The 26817-nt window shown below is 36.2% G+C and overlaps 1 protein-coding gene and 1 long non-coding RNA gene across 2 annotated transcripts in view; both read right to left on the bottom strand.

Moving 5' to 3' along the window:
• Positions 1–26817, bottom strand: part of LOC139823859 (uncharacterized) — a 315960-nt gene that overhangs the window by 118319 nt on the left and 170824 nt on the right. The window lies entirely within an intron of this gene.
• LOC139823882 (uncharacterized) lies at positions 18210–23073 on the bottom strand. Its single transcript, XM_071796361.1, has 9 exons — positions 22732–23073; positions 20768–20914; positions 20364–20510; positions 19958–20104; positions 19552–19698; positions 19146–19292; positions 18740–18886; positions 18338–18484; positions 18210–18217 (listed from the first exon to the last, which is right to left on the bottom strand). The coding sequence occupies exons 1-9, from the start codon at positions 22784–22786 to the stop codon at positions 18210–18212; spliced, it is 1092 nt and encodes a 363-aa protein (XP_071652462.1). The 5' UTR covers positions 22787–23073.

The following is a 26817-nucleotide window of genomic DNA, read 5'->3' as shown; positions in this document are numbered from 1 at the left end:
GAATGGACATTGGTACAGTGGATGAGAAAGGGAATACATTTTAACGGAGAGAAATGGTGATGTGGGATGAGTGTTTTAAGGTGAATGGAACGGAAAAAGTTTGAAGCGCGCGCGTAGCGCGCGTGTGTGCTAGTCCACTTTTAAAAAAGGCGTGTTACCTGAGTGAATTTCGTTTGTATCGTAAAATTGAAGCCTTTTTTCCGCGATGCCGATTGGCTATCTCGATTGATTGCCGCGCCGTAGCTTGCTTCATCCCGTGAGGGACTGTCATCGCGGAGTGTGGCGAGTTTCGTGCGTGTAGTGCGTCGTGTGTGTCGTGATGTGACAGCTCGCGTCGTGTCACGAGGTTAATCGTCCCGCGTCGTGTCGCGAGGTTAATATTATTATTAATGTGATCTCTCATCATTACTATAAATATAAAATCGTTTAATTCTGAATTTCGGTCGCGTCACGCAAGGATCGAAGTGCCACGCAAAATATCAGCCGATCGGAGATAGGTAATTATAGTGACAGTCGCGATCGTTATTATGTTTGCGAGCGTTACTTTTGTAGTAATTTACGATAATTTACTCGTTTATTACGCGGGATGAATTATCATAAACTACTACAAAACCTTGGTTTACGTGGAGGATTTATCATATATAAGTACATACAGAAGTAACGCTCGCGTAAACATAGTATACATACGTGACTGATAGTGTGTGTGTGTGTGTGTGTGTGTGGAAAATGCAACAGGAGGTATAAAGCAGCGTCAAGTATGTGTGTAGCTATATGGATGTGTACATATGTATTATTTTTTTTTTAAAAAGAGATGTAAGTTTCGTTGTTGTCGCTTTTGCCGATTGGTTCTCTTGCTGCGCTTACTTCATGAATTATTCTTGTATCTTTCAAAATAAACTAATTAAAAATAAAATTTACCGCAAAAATTATTATTAAAAATAATCAATAAAATCGCTACAGACATTCAGCAGAGTATGTCAAATAATCCTACAAAAAAATATCCTACAAAAACTCTCACTTCATATCTTTTCTCAAATTCCGAGATATAATTAAAAATTACGGAAATCCATAAAACACAAAAATTTTAAACACCCTAAAATAAAGTCCTTAATTACTTGAATACAACAAAAGAAACCTCACCTCTCTATCTCTTGTCGTTTTCGAGTTATAAATTATCAAAGTTTCGTCCGCCATTTTAAACTTCTTGCCGTTTAAACTTAGAAAGACCAAATCACTTTTATATTAACATTCTTAGTCTTTTATACATTTTTGCTATTTTGGAACAAAAATTTTGACACCTAATTATTATGCTAAAAATAGAATCTTCCATGTCCCCAAGCATCAATGACGTTAACCCCAGTTTTTCTAAATTAATTAAACTAATAGTAGGGGAGCTAGCTCCATTTTTTCGTGATTATTTCGGTACTTATAAAACTTTTTGTGGTGATTCAGAATGTTATTCAATGATCAAAGCTCCTAGGACTGACAAAAAAGCGGGGGGCTTTGGGTGGTATAGCCACCCACTTGTGCAAAAAAAAAATTTTTTTTCAAGTCATTTCGGTATGTCAGTCATTTTGCACCATAATTCTTTGATATATTCTATGACTTTTAGCATAATTGACAGACAAAAAAGTGGGTCTCAAAACCCTCATAAAATAGGTAAATATCCCGTTTAGGGGACCCACTTCCGATGACCTTGAATTTGACATATATTGTCACCCTAACAGCACGATATATTGCAGCAATATTGCAACAATATTGCACGGCAAGCTTGCAATATTGCATGCAATATTGCTGCAATGCTGCAGCAATCTATCTATATCCTACCCTGCGCAATATTGCTGCAATATTGCAGCAATGTTGTGGCACTACATTTCCAATATTCACCCGGCATAAAAAAAATTATTTTTTTCGAAATTTATTACTATTTTATAACTAAATTTGTTTTTTAAGATGCAGTCTATGATTATAAATATTTTCTCGTATTTGAAAAACACACCTTGCTGGGATTTGAACTCGGGACCTCGGGACCTCTGGATCATGAGCCAACTGCCTTACGTGGTAGACTACTTCTTAATTTGATGTAAGTGTTATACATATATAGTCTACATATGTCACAACCAGCGCAAATATATAAATTTTCAAAAATCATCTTAAAAAACAAATTTAGTTTAAAAAGAGTATATAGCTGCACAAATTTTTAATATTGACATTATATCTATTATATGTATATCTAAAAAAAAAATTCCTGTAAAATTCGTAATTTTGCATATCCCCGCAGGGTTCGCAATCTACTACCAATACTATCCTTCTCCTCTTACTTTAACCCTTTGGACCAACGGCTTAACATCTCTTTCCGAAAGACGGAGCCCAGTTTTCTCTCCGCACAAAAGCCTATCTTGCACGGAGGGGCGCAGCTATCGGAAAAACATTCCATGCTTCATGGCTCTAGTGGACTCAAACCTGGTTCCTCAGATTACGAGTCTGGCGCTCTACCACTAGACCACACTGCCGCCCTATTATATGTATATCTATTATATGTACACAGAAGCAGTACGTAAATTTATTCTACTAAACTGGTACATATAATATATAATATACGTACGTATATGTATATATATGGGGCATTCTCCGTGAAATCAGACACCCCCTCTGTCCAAAAATTGGAGTCACCTAAAAAATTCTTTCGGGGCTCATTTTATAGCTACACATATGTAGTTTTAGTAGAGCTGCGGCCTTTTGAAAAATCAACATGGCGGACCCCAATATGGTGGCCGAAGTCTGCGGGTAACGAGGTACGACAGATGAAATCGTTACTTGGAAGTTATAGACTGTCATAGAAAAATGTGTTAATGTGTTTATTTAGTAGTTAGCATTGAATCCATGGAAAAAATAAATTTTTAGTTTGTCCAAAACCAATATGGCGGCCAAATTATCCGTGAAATGCTAAAAAATAACTATTTCGTTCTTTAAAACGTACAAACTGCGTTCAATTTTCATGAAAATTTATATCATGATACATTTTAAGATATTGATCATAAATTAACAATTGGGACGTCGTATTTGAATATAACGAAACCCAATATGGCGGCTGTATATTCCAAAAATGCTAAAAATGAATGACGTCGATATTCAAATCATACAAACTCTTTCCAATTACACATTTTGTTGCTTGCGATTTGTTAAGTGTTCCTAGGTAATTGTGAGGTGCAGAATCCAAGTATACCGTCAGATTTGTGGTCTATCAGATCTAGTTTACGAGATACGGCATATAGCCTTAGTATCTGAATAAGTCCATAAACCGATAAAAAATCATCTCATTTGTTAACTTAAGTACATTTCTGGTTACACTGGTCGACAAATATGAACTTTTTCTCTATTTTGACATTGAATAAGTAAGTGAAGGCAAGACAGGTAGTTTTTCGAGCCAGTGAAGTCAAGAGAGAGAGACTGTCCAGCCAGTGAAGGCAGGAGAGACAGATTGTCCGGCCAGTGAAGGCAGGAGAGACAGACTGTCCGGCCAGTGAAGGCAGGAGAGACAGATTGTCCGGCCAGTGAAAGCAGGAGAAATAGATTGTCCGGCCAGTGAAGGCAAGAGAGACAGACTGTCCAGCCAGTGAAGGCAGGAGAGACAGATTGTCCGGCCAGTGAAGGCAGGAGAAACAGATTGTCCGGCCAGTGAAGGCAAGAGAGACAGACTGTCCAGCCAGTGAAGGCAGGAGAGACAGATTGTCCGGCCAGTGAAGGCAGGAGAGACAGATTGTCCGACCAGTGAAGGCAAGAGAGACAGATTGTCCGGCCAGTGAAGGCAGGAGAAACAGATTGTCCGGCCAGTGAAGGCAAGAGAGACAGACTGTCCAGCCAGTGAAGGCAGGAGAGACAGATTGTCCGGCCAGTGAAGGCAGGAGAAACAGATTGTCCGGCCAGTGAAGGCAAGAGAGACAGACTGTCCAGCCAGTGAAGGCAGGAGAGACAGATTGTCCGGCCAGTGAAGGCAGGAGAGACAGACTGTCCGGCCAGTGAAGGCAGGAGAGACAGATTGTCCAAATTTTTAATATCTTAATGAGAGACTAGCGACGAGGAAATACTGCAGCGCTCAATTAAGTAATAAATAACACAAGTTTGTAAGTTTGAAAAAACGATCACTGTTTTAATCTGTTTTTTTCAATATCTAGCGGCCATATTTGATCAACCACGTTCAAATTTTGTTACCGCAATAACGAAATCATAGTCAAAAATAAAAAAAATAATGAAAATTCTTAAAAATTTGAAAAAGTAAAAAAAAGCAATTAAAAAATACCGTAACACTCAAATAATAATAATTAGAACGAGTCTGTATGATTTGAATATCGACGTCATTCGTTTTTAGCATTTTTGGAATATACAGCCGCCATATTGGGTTTCGTTATATTCAAATACGACGTCCCAATTGTTAATTTATGATCAATATCTTAAATGTATCATGATATAAATTTTTATGAAAATTGAACGCAGTTTGTACGTTTTAAAGAACGAAATAGTTATTTTTTAGCATTTCACGGAAAATTTGGCTGCCATATTGGTTTTGGACAAACTAAAAATTTATTTTTTCTATGGATTCAATGCTAACTACTAAATAAACACATTAACACATTTTTCTATGACAGTCTATAACTTCCAAGTAACGATTTCATCTGTCGTACCTCGTTACCCGCAGATTTCGGCCACCATATTGGGGTCCGCCATGTTGATTTTTCAAAAGGCCGCAGCTCTACTAAATTACATATGTGTAGCTATAAAATGAGCCCCGAAAGAATTTTTTAGGTGACTCCAATTTTTGGACAGAGGGGGTGTCTGATTTCACGGAGAATGCCCCATATATATATATATATTTAATCAATCTTAAAATACAAGTAACCTAAATGCTTTACTAATTGTAAGACCACTATTAAACATATTCATTTTCACACTCGTAAAACAAGCCCATCCAAGATAATTTCGTATCTATTCCTTACCTGAAATAAGATAAAGGAAAATACATTAATATTTGCATACATATATGTTAAGAATATTTAAGTTCAGCGCGTTTATGTTGTCGAGTGTACAGACACATAATTCCTTATGTTCTGTAATATGTGACTGTACAGTAAAACGAGTCTAGCGCGACTCGGGTAACTTCGGCAGCTTCCGTGCCCCGAAGCGACTTCGAGTGGCAACCATGCGAGGCGGCTCTTCCCCTCTCTAGTCTCAAGTCTCATGTCAAGAGGAGAGCACGCGCCGTACAGTTTATTATTATAATAAAGAGAACACGTTTACAATAAACTCTGAGCGACTCAATTCCTCAGCCCGTTCACACAATTCCTGCTTCAACAGGTTATGGGCCCAGTTAACGTTAACTGCGGAAAAATTGTGTGCGCTGTAAGAATTCGGGGAGTCGCACGTGGCGCGGAACGAAAGTCGGCCATTGTTCGAGTGCCGGTGTACCGGTATTAACGTGTCGGAAGCGTGCAAGCAAATCGAAGCCGCGATGTCGGTCGGAATCTCGGTGAAGGGTGTGAAGCCTTTCGACGGAACGAACTTCCAGGGCTGGAAAGCTCAAGTGAACGCGTTATTCGTTATGAACGACGTCCTCGACATCGTAGACGGCACGAGGGAACCGCCACTCGCGGGAGCGGGACACGCGGCCGCGTTGAAGAAAAACGTGAAGGATGATGCAACGGCGAAATTCATTATCCTGTCCAATCTCGACGAAGCTCAACAAGTGTGTGTGCTATCGTGCATTTCTGCGAAAGAAATGTGGGACAAATTGTGTCTAATCCACGAGCAGAAGACGGCGACAAACAAGTTGGGACTGCTGCAAAAGTTTCACGCGTATCGAATGAGCGAAGCGGACACGACGGTACAACACGTGGCGAGGGTAACGAACATGGCGAGCCAGCTCAAGGACGTCGGTGAAGACGTATCAGACGCCACAGTCATGGCGAAGATTCTCGCCAGTCTGACCACGAGGTTTAGCACGCTGCAGGTGGCGTGGGATAGCGTCGACCCTGCACGACAAACTCTCGATAATCTGCAGGAAAGGCTGATTAGAGAGGACGCGAGGCTCAACAACGACGAAGACGCTTCGGAAGCGTTGGCCGCGACGGCCAAAAATCGACGTCAGCGAGGAGCGAAAAGTGCCGAGAACAAAAAGACTAAAAATACAAAAGAGCTACAGTGCTATAAGTGCCAAGAGATGGGACATATCGCGAGTCGGTGCCGAAATAAGCGGAAGCCGCGTGACGACAGTGAAAAATCCCGCGCTCTTGATGACGAGAAATCCCGCGACTGCGCATTCGTAGTGGAGACGGTTAAAAGTTCGGTAGCGTCGGATTCGAAAAGTCGTGTGCTGTGGACGCAAAGTCATGTTATGGCGGCCGACCAAAGTGAGGTCTGGCTGATTGACAGTGGTGCGTCGAGGCATCTAACTTACCGACGTGAGTGGTTTGTCGACTATAAGACGGACAAAACCGGTGCTACGATATCACTCGGTGATAATCAGATCTGCAACGTCGCTGGTGAAGGCACGGTGCAAATTAAAAAGCTTGTCGACGGTGTGTGGCACGACGCGCGAATCGAAAATGTGTTGCACGTCCCTAAATTACGCAAAAACTTATTCTCCGTCGGAGTGTGTACGAAAAAGGGATTCGGAGTGCAATTTAAAAACAATCGGGTCGAAGTGGTGCTCGATGGCAAGGTGCTCGCGACGGGCATGAAGCAAGCCAACGACGTGTATCGCATGTTCTTCAAGGTCGCAAAACAAGGAAGCGCCGAAGAAGCGAACATAGCCACGACGAATTTAACCGTGTGGCACGAGCGAATGGGACACGTCGGGAAGCGCGCGATACGCGAACTGGCCGAAAAAGGACTGGTGAGCGGAGTGACAATTACGGACAAAAGTGACGTCTTTTGTGAACCGTGTCAATTGGGGAAATTGCACAGGCTGCCGTTCAACAAGAAATTGGAGCGCGATACTAAAATAAAACCGGGCGAGAAAATGCACTCGGATGTCTGCGGGCCGATGTCAACGAACTCGGTCGGAGGATCGAGGTACTTCCTAACCTTCAAGGACGAAGCGACCGGCTACAGACACGTGTACTTCATGAAGAAGAAATCCGAGATGTACGAAAAATTCAAGATCTTCGAGAAGATGATCGAGAACAAGTTCGGTCGAAAAATGAAAACGCTGCGCTCGGACAACGGTCGGGAATTCTGCAATAGAGAAATGGACAATTATCTCGAAAAGTGTGGAATCAAGCGAGAAACGACGGCACCATTTAATCCTGAGCAAAATGGCAAAGCCGAACGAGACAATCGGACAATAGTCGAAAGTGCGCGAACGATGATAATCGCGAAAAATCTACCGTTAAGTCTATGGGCAGAAGCAGTGAACTGTGCGGTATATGTCCTCAACCGAACCGTGTGGACAAGTGGTGCAGTAACGCCGTACGAAGCATGGGCTGGGAAAGCTCCAAATCTGAAGCATTTACGAATTTTTGGTTCGGATGCGTACGTGCACATTCCCAAACTATTCACGCGAAAATTCGATGCACGAGCGAGCAAGAAGATCTTCGTTGGATATACAGAAGAATCGATTAACTACCGGGTATACGACCCGGAAACAAAAAAAATAAGCATAGCTCGCAATGTCGTGTTCAACGAGAAAGTCGGAGCGCCGTCACAAAAAGCAGAAGAGAAGAAAGAAGAAAACGAAGTGACTCTTCCACTATCAAAAAACGAGAACGAGTACGAGAACGGGAACGTGATCGATGCTGAAGAAGACGACGGCGACAACGAAGAACGAGAAGAAGAGGACAACGACGAGGCCCAGGAACGAGAAAACGAGCCAGCACGAGAAGACCCAAGGGCAGCACAAGAAGATCCCAGAGTCCTGCGAGATCGCTCGAAAATTCAAACTCCGAGCAGGTACCGGCACAACGCAAATGTTGCCGAGTACATCGTACCGATGACGTACGAAGAGGCTACGAATAGCACTGAAGCCACGCAGTGGGCGGATGCTATTTAAAACGAGTTCAAGGCGCACGAGGAAAACAACACGTGGAAACTCGTGAAAAGGACGCCGGAAATGAGACTGATCGACTCGAAATGGGTGTTTCGAGTGAAGAAGGATGCAGACGGGAGACTTCGATTCAAGGCACGATTGTGTGCGAGGGGCTTCCTACAACGAGAGGGGATCGACTTCAAGGAAACGTTTTCTCCAGTGGTGAGATATGACTCACTCAGAATATTGCTGGCAATAATCGCTGAGAAGAATCTCGAGGTAATTCAGTTTGATGTACAAACTGCATTTCTATACGGACAGCTGGAAGAGACGATATATATGGAAATTCCGGAAGGACTCAAGGTAAAAGAAGATCCCAGGAACGTGGCATGCAAGCTCGAGAGGTCTCTCTACGGGCTAAAACAGGCTCCAAGATGCTGGAACCTGAGATTCACGAAATTTCTAGACGAATACAACTTTAAAGAGTGCGAAGCAGATAAGTGTGTGTTCATCGGGAAATTCGGTAAATACATAGTGTTATTGGCGTTATTTGTTGACGACGGGTTGGTCGCGTCAAACAATGTAAAGTTACTTAAAATTATAATTCAACGCCTAAGCGAAGTGTTCAAAATAACGGTCGAAAATTCAGACATTTTCGTCGGACTGCAAATCGAACGCGATAGAGAGCGAAAAACGTTAACGATTCACCAGAGCGCGTACACGCGAAAAATAATTGAAAAGTTCGGTATGGCGAACGCGAAAACGGTGAGTGTGCCAGCGGATCCGAACGCGGCACTGTCCCCAACCGAGGAGGACGACGAAGGGTTGATTAACGTGCCTTATCGCGAGGCAGTCGGGTCGTTAGTATTCTTAGCGGCTGTATCGAGACCGGATATTGCGTTTGCGGTAAATTCAGTTAGCAAATATCTTGGCAAACATAATGCGACACACTGGCGAGCAGTAAAGCGAATATTCGCGTATCTTCAAGGCACGATAGATTATGGTATCAAGTATGTAAGCGGCGGTAGCGAAGCAGCATTAATAGGTTTTTCGGACGCTGACTACGCCGGAGATATCGAAACGCGAAGATCCACAACGGGATATGTTTTCTGTCTCGCGAACGGGGCCGTCACGTGGTCGTCGCAGCGGCAACGATTGGTGAACGACAGAAGCTGAGTACGTGGCTGCATCGGCAGCAGCGCGAGAAGTAGTCTGGATAAGAAAATTGCTATCCGACATCGGATGTCTCTGTGATAATGAAACGACTCTATATGTTGATAATCAAAGCGCAATTCAACTAGTAAAAAATCCAGTATTTCACAAGAGAACAAAGCATATAGATGTTCATTTTCACTTTATCCGCGAAAAGGCAAACAAAAAAGAAATTAAGGTTGAATACGTTTCGTCCGAGAATCAGCGCGCGGATATACTCACGAAAGCGCTGCCGCGAGACCGTTTCAGAGATTTATGTTTTAAGCTAAACATGATAACAAACGAGAAACGCTCGAACGGCGGTGTGACGTCCTGGGTGATGCGAGGTGGCTCGATCCGGCAGAACGTCTTCGTCGAAATCAATTTTTATGGGTTCTTCTTGCAGTTAAGGAGGTAAACCCCAGGATAATTAGCTGTTGGTCGGCGATGTAGATTATGGCTCCTTGGATCCGTCGAAGGTAGGTAATTCAATAATCTTTATCTTTCTTTGATATAAAAGAGTATGATATTTATTGTAGAACTTTTACGATACAAGTGGATTATGTGGGAGGATGGAACAAGTATAAAATATATGACCTTTCCTGGCTCGTTCCACACTCTCCGTTGAGAGGGTGAAAAATTCCGCTTTTATACAATTTTGGAAACGGTAGTGGGAGGTGACCGCACCTCGTTACAATGAGTCATAAGGCGTTGTCTAGCGGATGTGAGTCTACTTCTAGTGGCTCGCTTGCCAGCAATGAGTCATAGGGTGAGTCATAGGGTGGTATCTTGAAATTCATTACCTTATATGGTCATGCGTTGCGCTCTGTTTCGACATGTCCATATATGGTCTATGCGAAGACTAGATTCACTCGAATGAGTCATACAGGTGACTCGTCTGAATTCTATTTTTATTCTCTAGTCTAACAGCGATCTGTATTGAGAGCGATACCTTCTTTTCATTATAAAATTTCAATATGACTTTTATCACAAAGGAAAATAAGAAATCTTCAATATTTTAATTTTAAAATGTGCAAATATATGTTGATGTTATTTAAGTTTCTTCAGACATACTTTACATACAGTAGAATAATTCATAGTACAATTAACGTCATTATTAGCATGTCTAAAGTATAAAAGATATTGCTCTCTTTGTCTAACAGTTACTATAGTATATCTGACTCTCTCTTTCTTTTTTTCAGATTGTACATACTCGCATCTCGCTCGGATTCGTGTTCCTTATGCTACGCATAATACAATTTAACTTTCTCAGGTTCGTGAGTAACGCTTCGGCGTGTGACGCTCGATACTTATATTAATTTTGGTAAGTATATATATATTTGTTAATAATAATATTGATAAAAGTGATGTTAGCGGTAATAATAATGATTCTAATATCAGATTAATAATAAGATAGAAATGGTCATCATTCTCATTAGTACAGGAATCAGAAATTAAATGTTTATATATATATAATATATATATATTATATAGTATATAATATAATTTTTTTTTTTATTTTTATATCTCGCGAATGGTTGGGAATTTGATAGAGTATATAGGAAATATATTGTAGGACTTTCACTAAAGAATAATCTATAGTATTGGAAAATTTTATTGTTATATATGTTTTGTTAATAAACAAATATTAATTAATAAATTGGTACTTTTTAATTTGCATATTGATATTATTATGTTCTCTTTATTTAAGAGGTTTTGAATTTCTAATATCATCTTGTTTAGAGCACTCTTTATTTTATTGTCATAAATATTTCGTAAATAAACAATTGCAGAGATAAAAGTTATTATCATTTTTTATGGGTGTGTTGGATGCAGAGTCTATGTATACGGGCAAATCGTATGTACCGGGACAAATTTATATGTTTTATGATATGGTGATTCAACAAAAGTCATGCATTAATTAGGTATAAGCGTTTAATAAAAATTATGTTTTACATATTGTTTCCGAGAGAAAGATTTGAGTTACTTAAATATGTGAAAGGAGTATTTTTAGTTATCATAGTTTAGAAAATATAACAAGTTTGATTTAAGGACCTCGAAACGATGCGGTTAATGAGTATATATACATTTGTTAATTGCACTCTTAGAGGACATTTCTTTTATAACGGGTATCTTTTCACTTGGAATTTTATAGCGCTTTTATTAAAAATGTGACAAGGTTTTGACTTATATAAAAGTTATTATATATGATCTGAGGTATAAGTCAAAATATATTATTGACATGGTCAATAATTTGTTTATGATTGTTTGTAAAAGTAAGTTGCAAAAATAATGATTATGTAGTAAATATTTTTCTATCAAACGATTCTAACGATTATTCCTTATACCACGTATGTATTGTTTTTATCTCAACTATTTGTTTTCTAATTTTATTTTAATTTATTAAGAATTTATGTGGCTATCCTTGTCTTACTCTCTATGAACTGGTATTAAACTATCCTCGTCTTTCATGGAGTGAATGTTCAATTTTCAATCTCGTTTATTAATTTAATTAATTAAATAGAAAATCAGCGTTAACGTTACTGGTGTTTAGGAGTATGAGAGATTCCATTTTATCATAATAGTTAAGTGTTAAATTTTTATTCAGAAATGAAATTTTTCGGTTTAAAATGTATAAAAGACTAAAATATTAATGTAAAAAATTAGGTCTTTGTAAGTCTAAAGGGTAAAAAATTCAAAATGGCGGACGTGAAACTTTAATAATTTATAACTCGAGAACGGTAAGAGATAAAAAGATGGGGTTTTTTTTGTTGTGTTCAGATAATTAAGGGCATTATTTTAGGTTTTTAAAATTTCTGTGTTTTATAAATTTCTATAATTTTTAATTATATCTCGGAATTAAGAAAAGATATGATGTGGGGTTTTTGTGAGGTTAACTTGACATGCTCTGCTGAGTGTCTGCGTGAGTTTATTCATCATCTTTCACTAATAATTTTTATGATATTTTGTTAGTGTTAATTAGTTTATTTTGCGGAGATACTAATAATGGTTTATACCCAAAGAGTTGTTTGACTTTTTGTGATAGTTTGCAGTTAATCACATTAGCTAGGTCTGTTAATAATATCATTTAATTGTTGGATAACAATCACGTTTGAAAAAAATGCCTAATGAGATATATATTATTTTAGCGTGATAATCGTCTTTAGGCACAAAGGTTATGTTCTTATGAATCAAGTCTACTTTTAATTTAATTTATTTTATTTTATTTTAATTTTTCGCTGAGTTTATTCTTATGGATTATGCATTTATACATGGTTAAATGAATTATATTGCATAAAAGGATCTCATAAAGCCTGTAATATTTATTTACGATCAATTTTAGTGATTCTGGGGATTTTAACAAGCAATTGTCCAAAAGTTATAGTGTGATTCATGAAAATGGGGCTTAAGCTTGAAAGGGTACCTTAAGGCAGCAGCCATGTTCTCTAGGCTTGTGTCCACTACTTTAAGAACGCGTGCTCGCATCAGCTGAGTGATTGTTGTGACAGTTAAGTTAAGGTGTGATATTTATTCTTATATTGTTTTCAGGTGCTGTGCAATTAGGATGGAAATCGAAAAATTTATGCGGCTGGAATTATCGCGGTGAGTATACCGTCAGACGTGACACGCGGTAGTGTTAAGAATATTAAGTTCAGCGCGTTTATGTTGGCGAGTGTACAGACACATAATCCTTATGTCATTCTATGTGACTGTACAGTTTAAAACGAGTCTAGCGCGACTCGGGTAACTTCGGCAGCTTTCGTGCCCCGAAGCGACTTCGAGTGGCAACCATGCGAGGCGGCTCTTCCCTCTCTAGTCTCAAGTCTCATGTCGAGAGGAGAGCACGCGCCGTACAGTTTATTATATTATAATAAAGAGAACACGTTTACAATAAACTCTGAACGACTCTCAATTCCTCAGCCCGTTCACACAATCCTGCCTCACAATATATATATTAATAAAAATATAAAATAAGATTAAAATACTTAACCTTACTAATTCAGTTTCAGCTCTCACTGTTACCTCCTATCACCTATAACAATAACGAAACATATTAATTAATGCACTTTTATAAGATGAAACCGTTACATAGCCAATAAATAATTATCCTTACAGAGCTAAGCAAAATGTCAACGACAAGCCTTAGCTAGAAGTGAAAAGACTACGTATAGACAAAGAGAGCAATATCTTTCATTTTTTAGACATCTAATAACGACTTTAATTGTATTATGAATTATTTTACCATATGTAAAGTATGTCCAAAGGAACTTAAATAATCAATATATATTTGCACATTTAAAATTAAAATATTAAAGATTTCTTATACCCTTTATGATAAAAGTCATATTGAAATTTTATAATGAAAGAAGTATCGCTCTTATTACAAATCGCTGTTAGAATAGAGAATAGAAATAGAATTCAGATGAGTCACCTGTATGACTCATTCGAGTGAATCTAGTCCTCGCATAGAACCATTTAGGCATGCCGAGGCTAAGCGAAACCCATGACCATATAAGGTAATGAATTTCAAGACACCACCCTATGACTCATTGCTGGCAAGCGAGCCACACCACTAGAAGTAGACTCATATCCGCTAGACAACGCCCTGTGAATCATTGTAACGAGGTGCGGTCACCTCCCACTACCGTTTCCAAAATTGTATAAAAGCGGAATCTTTCACCCTCTCGACGGAGAGTGTGAAATGAGCCAGGAAAAGTCATATATCTTATACTAGTTTCATCCTTTCATATAAGCCACTTGTATCGTAAAAGTTCTACAATAAATATCATACTCTTTTATATCAAAAGAAAGATAAAGATTATTGAATACCTACCTTCAACGGATCCGAGGAGCCATAATCCACATCTCGACGAACAGCTAATTATCCTGGGGTTTTACCTCCTTAACTGCAAGAAGAAGAGCCCATCAACGGAGACGTTCTGCCGGATCGAGCCACCTCGCATCACCCAGGACGTCACACACCCACTCGAAGATCTCACTAGAAAGAACAAACCGTGGATCTGGACAACACAACATGATTCGGCAATAGATAGTATCAAAAAAATTATGCTCAGTCCCCTACTACTAGAGCATTTTAACCTCTCTAAGACGCTGGTGGTAGCAGCTGACGCATGCTCTACCGGCATTGGTGGTGTTTTGCGACAGCGCGACGTTAATGGCAACGAACGTGCTGTCTACTACTTATCTCAGAGCCTCACCGACGCACAGCGAAATTACTCGCAACTGGAGAAGGAGGCGCTAGCTTTGGTGACTACGGTCGAACGTCTCCACAAGTTCCTCTGGGGTAGGAAATTCATCCTTCAAACCGACCACAAACCTTTGATTTCACTATTACAAACGGAAAATACCAAAGACCTCAAACCTACTGCTGCAGCTCGACTGAAGAGATGGGCTATTAGACTCCTAGGCTATAACTTTCAGATAGAGTACATCCGTACACAAGATTTTGGCCACGCAGACGCTTTATCGCGCTTAATTGAGAACTTCCGTAGTGACAACCTCGAAGAAATACAAGTAGCTTACATCCGGACGGTAGAATCTGAATTACAACAAATTAAAGACTACTCCATCGATAAATACGGTAAAGATCTTCGTTCAGAATTAAAGTCAGCAACGTTGTCTGATCCAGATCTCAAGGAAGTGATGGAAGCCATAAAAAACAACTGGATTTCTCCGTCACCTTCGCCCGCAGTAGAACACTTCAAGAAATGCCGAGACAATCTCACCATCATAGACCATACTTTGCTACTTGGCGACAGAGTTATAATACCACACCAACTACGATCCAAAATCCTTCACTCCCTTCATTTAGGCCATCCTGGAACCACAAGGATGAAACAACTTGCAAGAGAATTTGTCTATTGGCCGAAAATTTCAGAAGACATAGAAAATCTAGTCCGACACTGTGACGCCTGCGTACTTTCCCGCAAATTACCTCTCAAGGTGCCCCTTAGCCCCTGGCCAACGACTACCAGACCACTGGAACGCTTACACTTAGATTTTGCCGGGCCAATCGATGGCCATTACCTACTTGTATTCGTGGACAGTTTCTCGAAGTTTATCGACGTTGCGGTCACTCCGTCCATTTCAGCCAACCGTACAATCGACATCTGCCGGGAATTTTTCTCGAGATACGGCCCTCCAGAATTACTTGTCAGCGATCATGGCACTCAGTTCACAGCAAGCTCCTTCTTTAACTTCTGCAAAGATTGGCACGTCATCCATCTATTCTCACCAGTTAACCATCCCCATCCAACGGACAGGCAGAAAGGATGGTAGATACAATCAAGAGAGCTACCACGCAACACACCGACGTTCTTCGGACGTCCGAAGTATGCTCCGAAAAGTCTAATTTATGTCGCCTTCTTGCGGACGTCTAAAATACGTCTCAAGGACGTTGTTTGGACGTCTTATAATGAGGTTATTTACACAGACGTTTGAGGGATGTCCAGAGTACATCGTCAATATGTCTGATTTTTCAAATTAAACCCAAGTTTTTTTACATTTTAATTTCATTAAACAATATTGAATGACTTTATTTGACATATTTGTTCAATAGATATCTCGATAATATATAATTATTTTGTTATGTCATATTTTTACCGTCATATAAAAGACGTCTAAAGGACGTCTCGAAAACGTCTTATTATATTTTCCAATGCGTAAAACAAAAATGTTTTATTACTTTTACATTATACATAATGTTATTCATGTTCTTTGTTCAATAGATATCTCGATAATATATAATTATTTGTTATGTCATATTTTTACCGTCATATAAAAGACGTCTAAAGGACGTCTCGAAAACGTCTTATTATATTTTCCAATGCGTAAAACAAAAATGTTTTATTACTTTTATATTACACATGTTATTTCATGTTTAAGAATGTCCTGTGGTTGTCGTCAAAATGTTTTGTCGATCTGATTTTATATTATTTAATTATATATTGTAATTAAAAAAAAAGTATGTGGAATGCGAAAGTATAATATATTTCTACAGGTTTTTAAAATATCTAGTATAATGTAATCTAGTTATATATATATATATATATATATATATATATATAAATTAGATTACATTAATATATAATAATAAATATTATATAATTGCGCATACTTTTTTACCTTTAATTACAATATAATAATAAATAATATAAAATATATGTATTAATATATATAATAAAAAATATATATATATATATATATATATATATATATATATATATATAATAAGATTTTATTATTTTTATATCTCGCGAATGGTTGGGAATTTGAAAGGAGTGTATAAGAAACATATTGTAGGACTTTCACTAAAGCATAATATAGTATTGGAAAATTTTATTGTTGATATATGTATTTGTTAATAACAATTATTAATTAAATAAATTAGTACTCTTTAATTCGCGTATTGATATTGTTATGTTCTCTTTATTTAAGAGGTTTTGAATTTCTAATATCATCTTGTTTATGAGCGTTTGTTATTTTATTGTTATAAATATTTCGTAAATAAACAATTGCAGAAATAAAAGTTATTATCATTTTTCGTAGGTGTACTGATGCAGAGTTTATGTGCGCAATCAAAATTTGTACGGGTTTTAGCAAACAGTTTAACGCTCCAATGTCTCAATTTCCGCTTCCTTCGTGCTTCGTTTTTCGCTAGGCCCGCCTGGTGAAAATAGAAAGCTTCTCGGAGCGTCAAAGAAGGGCAAATGAAGAGTTTTAATAAATTTCGTTAAATCTTATTTATTAGTTTAATTAATTAAATAAAAAATCGGCGTTAACGTTACTGGTATTTAGGAGTATGAGAGATTCCATTTTTATCATAATAATTAAGTGTTAAAATTTTTGTTTAGAAATGAAATTTTTCAGCTTTAAAATGTATAAAAGACTAAAATATTAATGTAAAAGTGATTTGGTCTTTGTAAGTCTAAAGGATAGGAAATTCAAAATGGCGGATGTAAAACTTTAATAATTTATAACTCGAGAACGGTAAGAGATAGAAAGATGGGGTTTCTTTTGTTGTGTTCAGATAATTAAGGGCATTATTTTAGGTTGTTTAAAATTTCTGTGTTTTATGGATTTCCATAATTTTTACTTATATCTCGGAATTAAGAAGAGATATGATGTGGGGTTTTTGTGAGGTTATTTGACATGCTCTGCTGAGTATCTGCAGTGATTTATTTATCATCTTTAATAATATTTTTATGATAAATTTTATTGTTAATTAGTTTATTTTGAGAGATACAATAATGGTTTATAATCAAAAGTTATTTGACTTTTTGTGATAGTTCCAGTAATCACATTAACTAGGTTTGTTAATAATATAATTAAATTGTTTATAACAATCATGTTTGAAAAAATGCTAATGAGGTAATTATTATTTTATCGTGATAATGTTCTTTAGGCATAAAAGGTTATGTTCTTATGAATAATCTACTTTTAATTAATTTATTTATATTTTATTTTAATTTTCTGAGTTTATTCTTATGGAACATGTATTTATTTGTGTGTTGAATTGAATTTATATTGCATAAAAGATCTCATAAAGCTTGTAATATTCATTTACGATCAATTTTAGTAATTCTGGGGAATTTTAACAAGCAATTGTCCAAAAGTTTATAGTGTGATTCATGAAAATGGGCTTAAGCTTGAAAGGGTACCTTAAGGCAGCCATGTTCTCTAGGCTTATGTCTACTGCTTTAAGAACGCGTGTTCGCATCAGCTGAGTGTTTGTTGTGACAGTTAATTTAAAAAATGATTGTTATATTATAATATTGTTTTCAGATGCTGGGGACTTCTAGCAATGAAGGTAGAAAATCAAAAAAAAAATTTATGCGGGTGGAATATAGCGGTGATTATACCGTCAGACGTGACACCGAGGCAAATCGGATCATTCTCTTTTCATTTTTTTGTTATACAATAACAAATATTACATTTATGTATTATTTTATTATAATCCAAGCTAAAACTATAAAGATTAAGAATCTACAACAAAATTAAATAACAAAATTTGTTTTGATTACTTCTTTACCGAGAAAAAAAAATTGATCCGATTCGCCTCGGTCTATCCTATAATGCAATACTACATTATGATGACAAACTTACTTTCGTTCATATTGACGCAATCTAATTTGGGCCTATTGCAATTTGCACTCTCCACAACATCTTGTGACATACAGTTCAAAGATTCATTCTGCTCATCGATGGACGAATTTAAACAGGAATTATTTTTTGATTCCTCGTTAAGAAAACCTGTGGAACAAAATAGAATATAATCTACGTTCTCAAAACATTACGTAATATTATTTTTAAGCAGTTTTTATTTAAAAACAAACAATTCTAATTCATAGATGTTTTATAGATATATAACATGCAGATTGAAGATAACTATCAGTACTAAACAGAAATATATCCGTTTCTTCGTTTAATCTATTTACGTCGAGTCATTACTAATCGCTTCAAATTCAATTAATATTAAATGTGTTTACATCGTTAGAGCTTACTCACTTTCGTTCATACTGTCGCAATCTAATTCGGGCCCATTGCAATTTGCACTCTTCGAATCATCTTGTGACATACAGTTCAGAGATGCATCCTTCTCACCAATGGGAGAATTTAAACAGGAGTTATTTTTCGATTTCTCGTTAAGAAAACCTGTGGAACAAAATAGAATATAATCTACATTTTCAAAACATTACGTAATATTATTTTTAAGCAGTTTTTATTTAAAAACAAACAATTCTAATTCATAGATGTTTTATAGATATATAACATGCAGATTGAAGATAACTATAAAAACTAAACAGAAATATATATATCCGTTTCTTCGTTTAATCAATTTACGTCGAGTCATTACTAATCGCTTCAAATTCAATTTATATCAAATGTGTTTACATCGTTAGAGCTTACTCACTTTTGTTCATACTGACGCAATCTAATTCGGGCCCATTGCAATTTGCACTCTTCGAATCATCTTGTGACATACAGTTCAGAGATGCATCCTTTTCACCAATGGGAGAATTTAAACAAGAATTATTTTTTGATTCCTCGTTAAGAAAACCTGTAGAACAAAATAAAATATAATCTACGTTCTCAAAACATTACGTAATATTATTTTTAAGCAGTTTTTATTTAAAAACAAGCAATTCTAATTCATAGATGTTTTATAGATATATAACATGCAGATTGAAGATAACTATAAAAACTAAACAGAAATATATATATCCGTTTCTTCGTTTAATCAATTTACGTCGAGTCATTACTAATCGCTTCAAATTCAATTTATATCAAATGTGTTTGCATCGTTAGAGCTTACTCACTTTCGTTTATACTGACGCAATCTAATTCGGACCCATTGCAATTTACACTTTCCGAATCATCTTGTGACATACAGTTCAGAGATGCATCCTTCTCACCAATGGGAGAATTTAAACAAGAGTTATTTTTCGATTCCTCGTTAAGAAAACCTGTGGAACAAAATAGAATATAATCTATATTCTCAAATCATTACGTAATATTATTTTTAAGAAGTTTTTATTTAAAAACAAACAATTCTAATTCATAGATGTTTTATAGATATATAACATGCAGATTGAAGATAACTATCAGTACTAAACAGAAATATATATATCCGTTTTTTCGTTTAATCAATTTACGTCGAGTCATTACTAATCGTTTCAAATTCAATTAATATTAAATGTGTTTGCATCGTTAGAGCTTACTCACTTTCGTTCATACTGACGCAATCTAATTCGGACCCATTGCAATTTGCACTCTTCGAATCATCTTGTGAAATACAGTTCAGAGATGCATCCTTCTCACCAATGGGAGAATTTAAACAGGAGTTATTTTTCGATTCCTCGTTAAGAAAACCTGTGGAACAAAATAGAACATAATCTATATTCTCAAAACATTACGTAATATTATTTTTAAGAAGTTTTTATTTAAAAACAAACAATTCTAATTCATAGATGTTTTATGGATATATAACATGCAGATTGAAGATAACTATCAGTACTAAACAGAAATATATATATCCGTTTCTTCGTTTAATCAATTTACATCGAGTCATTACTAATCGCTTCAAATTCATATAATATTAAATGTGTTTACATCGTTAGAGCTTACTCACTTTCGTTCATACTGACGCAATCTAATTCGGGCCCATTGCAATTTGCACTCTTTGAATCATCTTGTGACATACAGTTCGGAGATGCATCCTTCTCACCAATAGGAGAATTTAAACAGGAGTTATTTTTCGATTCCTCGTTAAGAAAACCTGTGGAACAAAATAGAATATAATCTACATTCTCAAAACATTACGTAATATTATTTTTAAGCAGTTTTTATTTAAAAACAAACAATTCTAATTCATAGATGTTTTATAGATATATAACATGCAGATTGAAGATAACTATCAGAACTAAACAGAAATATATATCCGTTTCTTCGTTTAATCAATTTACGTCGAGTCATTACTAATCGCTTCAAATTTAATTTATATCAAATGTGTTTACATCGTTAGAGCTTACTCACTTTCGTTTATATTGACGCAATCTAATTTGGGCCTATTGCAATTTGCACTCTCCAAAACATCTTGTGACATACAGTTTAAAGATTCATTCTGCTCATCGGTGGACGAATTTAAACAGGAATTATTTTTTGAATCTTTGTTAAGAAAACCTGTGAAACAAAATAGAATCTTATCTACGTTCTCAGAATATTATGTATACTATTATTTTCAAGCAGTTTCTATTAAAAAACAAACTATTTAAATTCATAGATATGTTTTATATATGATGTATATGTATATTAGGGTGTGTCATTTTGGAGCAACTTTTTTTTTCATTTCACGAATAGCATAAATACTTGCAGGAAGGTAAAATAAGATACCTGTTAAAATTTTAGCCCTTAATATTAATATTAACAGGTCGCTCATCGTGATTTTTTATTTTTCATTTGGTAAGATAGAAAAAATTTTATAACTATCTAACAAACAGTAATACAGCATTGCGCCACATAGATTTTTTGTAGTAAATTTATGGCTCTACAAAAAAGATCTTTTATCATTTTTTCATAACCGTTTAAAAGATATTCAAAGTTAAAGTTTGATAAATTTTATAAAACTTGTTTTTGCTTCTTATGAATTTTGTATTATATCGACTATCAAAAATTATGAAATAATCAATACATATTTTTGTAGAAAATTTAACAATCTACAAAAAAGGTCTTATATATTTTTCATAAATATAACCATTTAGACGATATTTAGGTTTATACTTTGAACTCTAAACCTTAGTATCGTCCAAATGGTTATATTTATGAAAAAAATATAAGACCTTTTTTGTAGATTGTTAAATTTTCTACAAAAATGTGTATTGATAATTTCATAATTTTTGATAGTCAATATGATACAAAATTCATAATAAGCAAAAACAAGTTTTATAAAATTTATCAAACTTTAACTTTGAATATCTTTTGAACGGTTGAATTTATGAAAAAATGATAAGAGATCTTTTTTGTAGAGCGGTAAATTTACTACAAAAAATCTATGTGGCGCAATGCTGTATTACTGTTTGTTAGATAGTTATAAAATTTTTTCTATCTTACTAAATAAAAAATAAAAAATCGCGATAAGCGACCTGTTAATATTAATATTAAAGGCTAAAATTTTAACAGGTATCTTATTTTACCTTCCTGCAAGTATATATGCTATTCGTGAAATAAAAAAAAAAGTTGCTCCAAAATGACACCCTAAATTGTATATATATAATGCTTCAAATTGATCTTTGTAGTAGTTTTAATATTTCATAATAGGCCTGTTTTTTTCAGCTGAACTTCTGCACGGTTCATCTTTCCTCTTTTTCTTTTTATCTTAGAGAGAAAAAGAGAAAAGATGGACCGTGCACCAAGTTCAGCTAAAAAGAACAGGCCTTATGAACAATAACAATATGAATGAAGTTGTATAAAAAAATCATCGCATTATTCTAATCTGAAAAAGCATTTTCTACACTAAATTTATTTTCTACAATATTTACATTTTATTTGCATTATAGTTTTATATTACGATTAATATAAAGAGTTCTTTGTATTACGTTACGCTAAATCATAAAAGTTAACAAAAAAAGAAAAAAATTAATAAGTTTTAAAAGAACATTAAAAGATATGACACAATTAAAGAGATAAAGAATTAGCAAAACATTTTTTTACAAAACAAAAAATGGAATATGCATATCAGTAAATAAAACTTATTTCATAAAATATATCAGTAATACTACGTTTATGCGAGCGTTACTTCTGTAGTAACTTACGATAATTCTTTTGCGTAAACGAGATTTTGTAGTAACTTACGATAATTTACTCCGCGTAAACGAATGATTTATCATACTGCAGAATATATGTTACTACAGAAGTAACGCTCGCATAAACGTAGTGTAAGAGATATCCATACCCCATGAAAAAATAGGAACGTATGTTGATAAATTAATTTATGAACTTACCAAAACTACACAATATCAGTAGATCAACAAAAATATTTTCTAATAAAACACGCATTTCGAAATAAATTGGATATTTATAATGTGTGTCAAATGATAATAGCTCTCGACTATGTGGCTGTAGAAAGGTTATCCACAGTTAACGATAAGAAAACAGAATAAGTTGTGGATAATAATAAGGGGAATAATTAGTTATTACTTTTAAAAAGTTAATAAAAAAGTTTTCGCGCTGTTCCATTGCACATTATGAAGGAGATGATTTTGATTAAATATACATGTGACCGACACAACACCATTGAACGACTTTTCTGTTCGCGTCTTCATGTCTGGAGTGCGTTCAGGAATTACGCCTAAGCATACCTAGATAACTCTAAAGCCCGATCTACATTTATTCACAGTTCGCGAAACGCAAGACACACGCATAGTCCACATGTCAATCTAACCTCTGTGTATAGAGGTATATTAGAGGTATATAGAGGTATTATATTAACATGTAGACTATCCGTGTATCTTGCGTTTCGCGAACTATGAATTATATAGACCGGGCTTAATGCTATAGCATACGTGACATAAACTATAGCTTGGAGTTACCAGTTGAATTTCTGAACGAAGCTTTGCATTTACTACACTTTTGTGCACTTCTACGTAAGCATGTACACATCGCGTATGTATTACATACATATGTACTATGTACATCGAGTCAACTCAAGTCAGATCAAAAGTCCGATTTTTGCAGACATCGAGTTTCAAATCGGACTTTTGATCTGGTGATCCCAGCGAGAAATGACCCGTCTGTAGACGTTTAATTGACGTCAATTAGACGTCGATAGACGGGTCATTTCTCGCTGGGGTTGATTGTGTATCTTGAAACAAGGTAAAAATTACAAAAGTGAACAGATTTACTTAATTTCGACAAATAAAGTCATAGATACTCTAGTAAATTTTCTTATTTTAGTTATTTTCACTTTGTTTCAAGATACACAATCGACTCCCTGACTCAAGTCGACTCCGACTGCATTCAATTTATCGCTCACAACGCTCGCGTGCATCATTTTGTCCTTATTTAACATTTGATAAGCAACAAGAATGAAATAATTCCACGAGCGTTGTGAGCGATAAGTGGAACGCACCCTCGGTGTCAGGTCGAGTCCGCAAATCGAACACACTTCACTGATACTACGCGCCATATTTGTATTATTTTAAATGTAAAAGATGTAGAAGGTATAAGACGCAAATATGATTATGTAAAATATATGTGTTATTTGATAAGTTCACTAATTTATATGACAATATATTCTTTTTTAGTAATTTTTATTATATTGACCTTCATGTATTTTACTGATATCCATATTTTAATCACAAACAGTTCTATATATCTGAAATTTAACCCTTTCGATACGAACAATCACTACAGTCATCGTCCACAAAACGCTCGTAACGACCGGAGAGTGACTATAGTCGTGATCCACATAATGCTCACTTCCAAAGTTTGAGACATTCATACGACGTTCGCAGTCTAACAATGTTCGTCCACTACAGTGCAATCAATTTTTTTTCTATTCATTGTTTAGAGTAAACATATATAAAATTGAAATAAATATTTAAATTTAAAGTAGTTTTTTTGTATGTCAAAAAGTTGTAGAATGTATGAAATTTAAGTTTTTATAAAGAATTTATATTGTTAATAAACGTAATTTTTCATTTGCAATATTCTTGTTAATAAATTTTAAAAAGTTTTCTATTGTGTTTCATAAAACAATATTAATTATGTATAGGCGTAAAAACATCTTGCATGTAAAACTCTCTCGACCGTAGCGAGTGCAACGGAGGATCGCCGCCGCTGAAACCCGTTCGCCTACTGAAAGGGTCGTTTCATGTACAAACATGTATTAATGCATATACAGGATGTCGTGACATATCATTTCCTGATTCTTTTCCTTCTTTCACAAAATGATAAAGCAACTAAACCGTGCTACTAATACTATATGTGTAAGCCAAAAAAAAATGTTTATTAAAAATATTAGAAAAAAATATAAGCAATGAGTGTAAGCGTACTGACAGCATTAATACACCAGATTGCACCTAACCCAGTTAGTCAATAAACTTTAAAAACTTTATATGAAACTTATATAAATCTTTATACCGTATAAAAATTATAGTATTAAAAATGTATATATGTATGTATATATATACCTACTATTATTATATACACATTTTTAATACTATAATTTTTATAAAGATATAATATATATATATATATAAGATTTATATAATATATATATATAAGTTTACTTTTCATTTTATTATAATAAAATTACGATTACAATGTCCATAATCAGTGAATTAAATTAATTAAATAGTTACATTAAAAGTAAACTTATATGTATATAATAACAAAAGTTCTTTTTTATAATATATTTAAGTTTGTTTTCTTACCGGGGAGATTACTCTTTTTATATACGGTCTTTAGTTCCTCCTGAATATGCGAGTGCTTGATCCTGGCTCTTTTTATTTTCTTGGATTTAAATATTTCAGACTTAATTATTCGACATCTTCGTTGACTACGTGCTTCATATTTGCAAAGATCTGTAGTTTGTAATTTCATTCTAGGAATTTTACAGTTCAAATTTCTTTCTGCTGCAGAAAGATGTTCCATATTTTCTACAAATAAAAAAGAAGATTCAAGAAATATCCACATTTCTTTTTTTGCACACAATTAAAAATATTACAAAATATATTATTTTTAAGCAGTTGCTATTCAAAAACGAACTATTTAAATTCATAAATGTTTTATACATATATAACATGCAGAGCTGCGTTCCAAAATTTAACCTTGGAAACTAAAATCACGTTTATGTCACGTACGTTATAGCGTTTTAGTTATTAAGATTAAATTTTGGAACGCAGCCCAGATTGAAGATAATTTATTAATACTAAACAGAATATATCCGTTTCTTCGTTTAATCCATTTACGTCAAGTCATTACTAATTGCTTCGAATTCAATTTATATCAAATGTGTTTTTGGCTTCCCGGCCTCACGGGCCCAGCCTGCCCGAGCTAAGGTACCCCGGGCTTGCCATGCCCGTATCGGGGACGCCCCCCAGAGGCCCCGAAGGACCCCCCAAGGCCGCCCCCGACCCCTGGGGGGACGGTTGGGAGAGCAAGCTCTCCTTCACGACTCCGTCCGAGCCGGGCGGACTTTTTATAGAGGCCGCCTACCTCGCGAGTCCCGTGGGACTCCCCGGTCTCCGCCAGTCCGAAGACTGACGAAGATTACGGTGCTGCTGTGCTCGGGTACCTCGGGTTCGCAAAACCCGTATCAGGGGTGGCCCGGAAAGCCCTCAGATGGGCCCCCGAAGTCCGCCCCTGACCCCTGAGGGGACGAGAGGGAACCTAACCTAACCTTGAAGCCGTGCACTAAGACGGTGCGCGGCCAACTACTCGGCCAACCGAGGGTAGTCCTTGCACGTCTGACGCCCGAGGAAATAAGCCGAGCGGAGCGACGGACGACGCCGCAGCCGCGGCCAGTAGCGGAGGTGAGCCGGCGAAGCACGCCATCGCCGGCGGTAAGCCGACAGGTAGTTGCGCACTCCGTACAATTGGCGGGAGACGCGCGCTCATGGGGCTCTTTCGCCGAGCTCGAAGCCATTAGACGCGCTGCCGAGGCTTTCGACAGCGCGTATAGAATCGAGCTCACCCGTGTCACTGTTACGGACACGATGTCGATTACGGCTGTGCCGATGCAGCAGCCGTGGGAGCAGCCGGAGGACGAGGACGAGCCGGACTTCGCCAGCCCATCCAGCGAGGAAGGCGACGCAGCCGACGAAAGGGGGACATCCCCGGAATAATTTTAAGAGATCAAGACGCTCCGAGGACGGGATTGTACATAGTTCTTACCTTTTATAATAAAGTTATTTAGCCTATCCGTCCGGCGTGGTAATAAATAAGATATGCGACAGCGGTCGCTGGGCAGCGGCCCACTTAGTACATAAGCACTTCTTTTCAGTGATCCACAATTAGTTTCTTTTCCCTTTTTTGGCACCAAGTGCCAGGCCCGACCAGGAAGCAGTTTTTCATTTGCGTTTAAT

This window comes from Temnothorax longispinosus, unplaced genomic scaffold, assembly GCF_030848805.1.
Source record: "Temnothorax longispinosus isolate EJ_2023e unplaced genomic scaffold, Tlon_JGU_v1 HiC_scaffold_20, whole genome shotgun sequence".
Classification (NCBI taxonomy): Eukaryota; Metazoa; Arthropoda; class Insecta; order Hymenoptera; family Formicidae; genus Temnothorax; species Temnothorax longispinosus.
This window is presented reverse-complemented; position numbering and strand designations above follow the sequence as displayed.

What these genes read in the sequence shown, in the direction of transcription:
- LOC139823882 (XM_071796361.1), bottom strand. Translation starts at nt 22,786, where the DNA reads ATGCGTGTTTTATTAGAAAATATTTTTGTTGATCTACTGATATTGTGT. An exon ending in TTGCGTCAATATAAACGAAA is followed by an intron (nt 20,511 to 20,767) that starts GTGAGTAAGCTC and finishes TTTGTTCCACAG; the next exon opens with GTTTTCTTAACGAGGAATCG. An exon ending in TTGCGTCAGTATGAACGAAA is followed by an intron (nt 20,105 to 20,363) that starts GTGAGTAAGCTC and finishes TTTGTTCCACAG; the next exon opens with GTTTTCTTAACGAGGAATCG.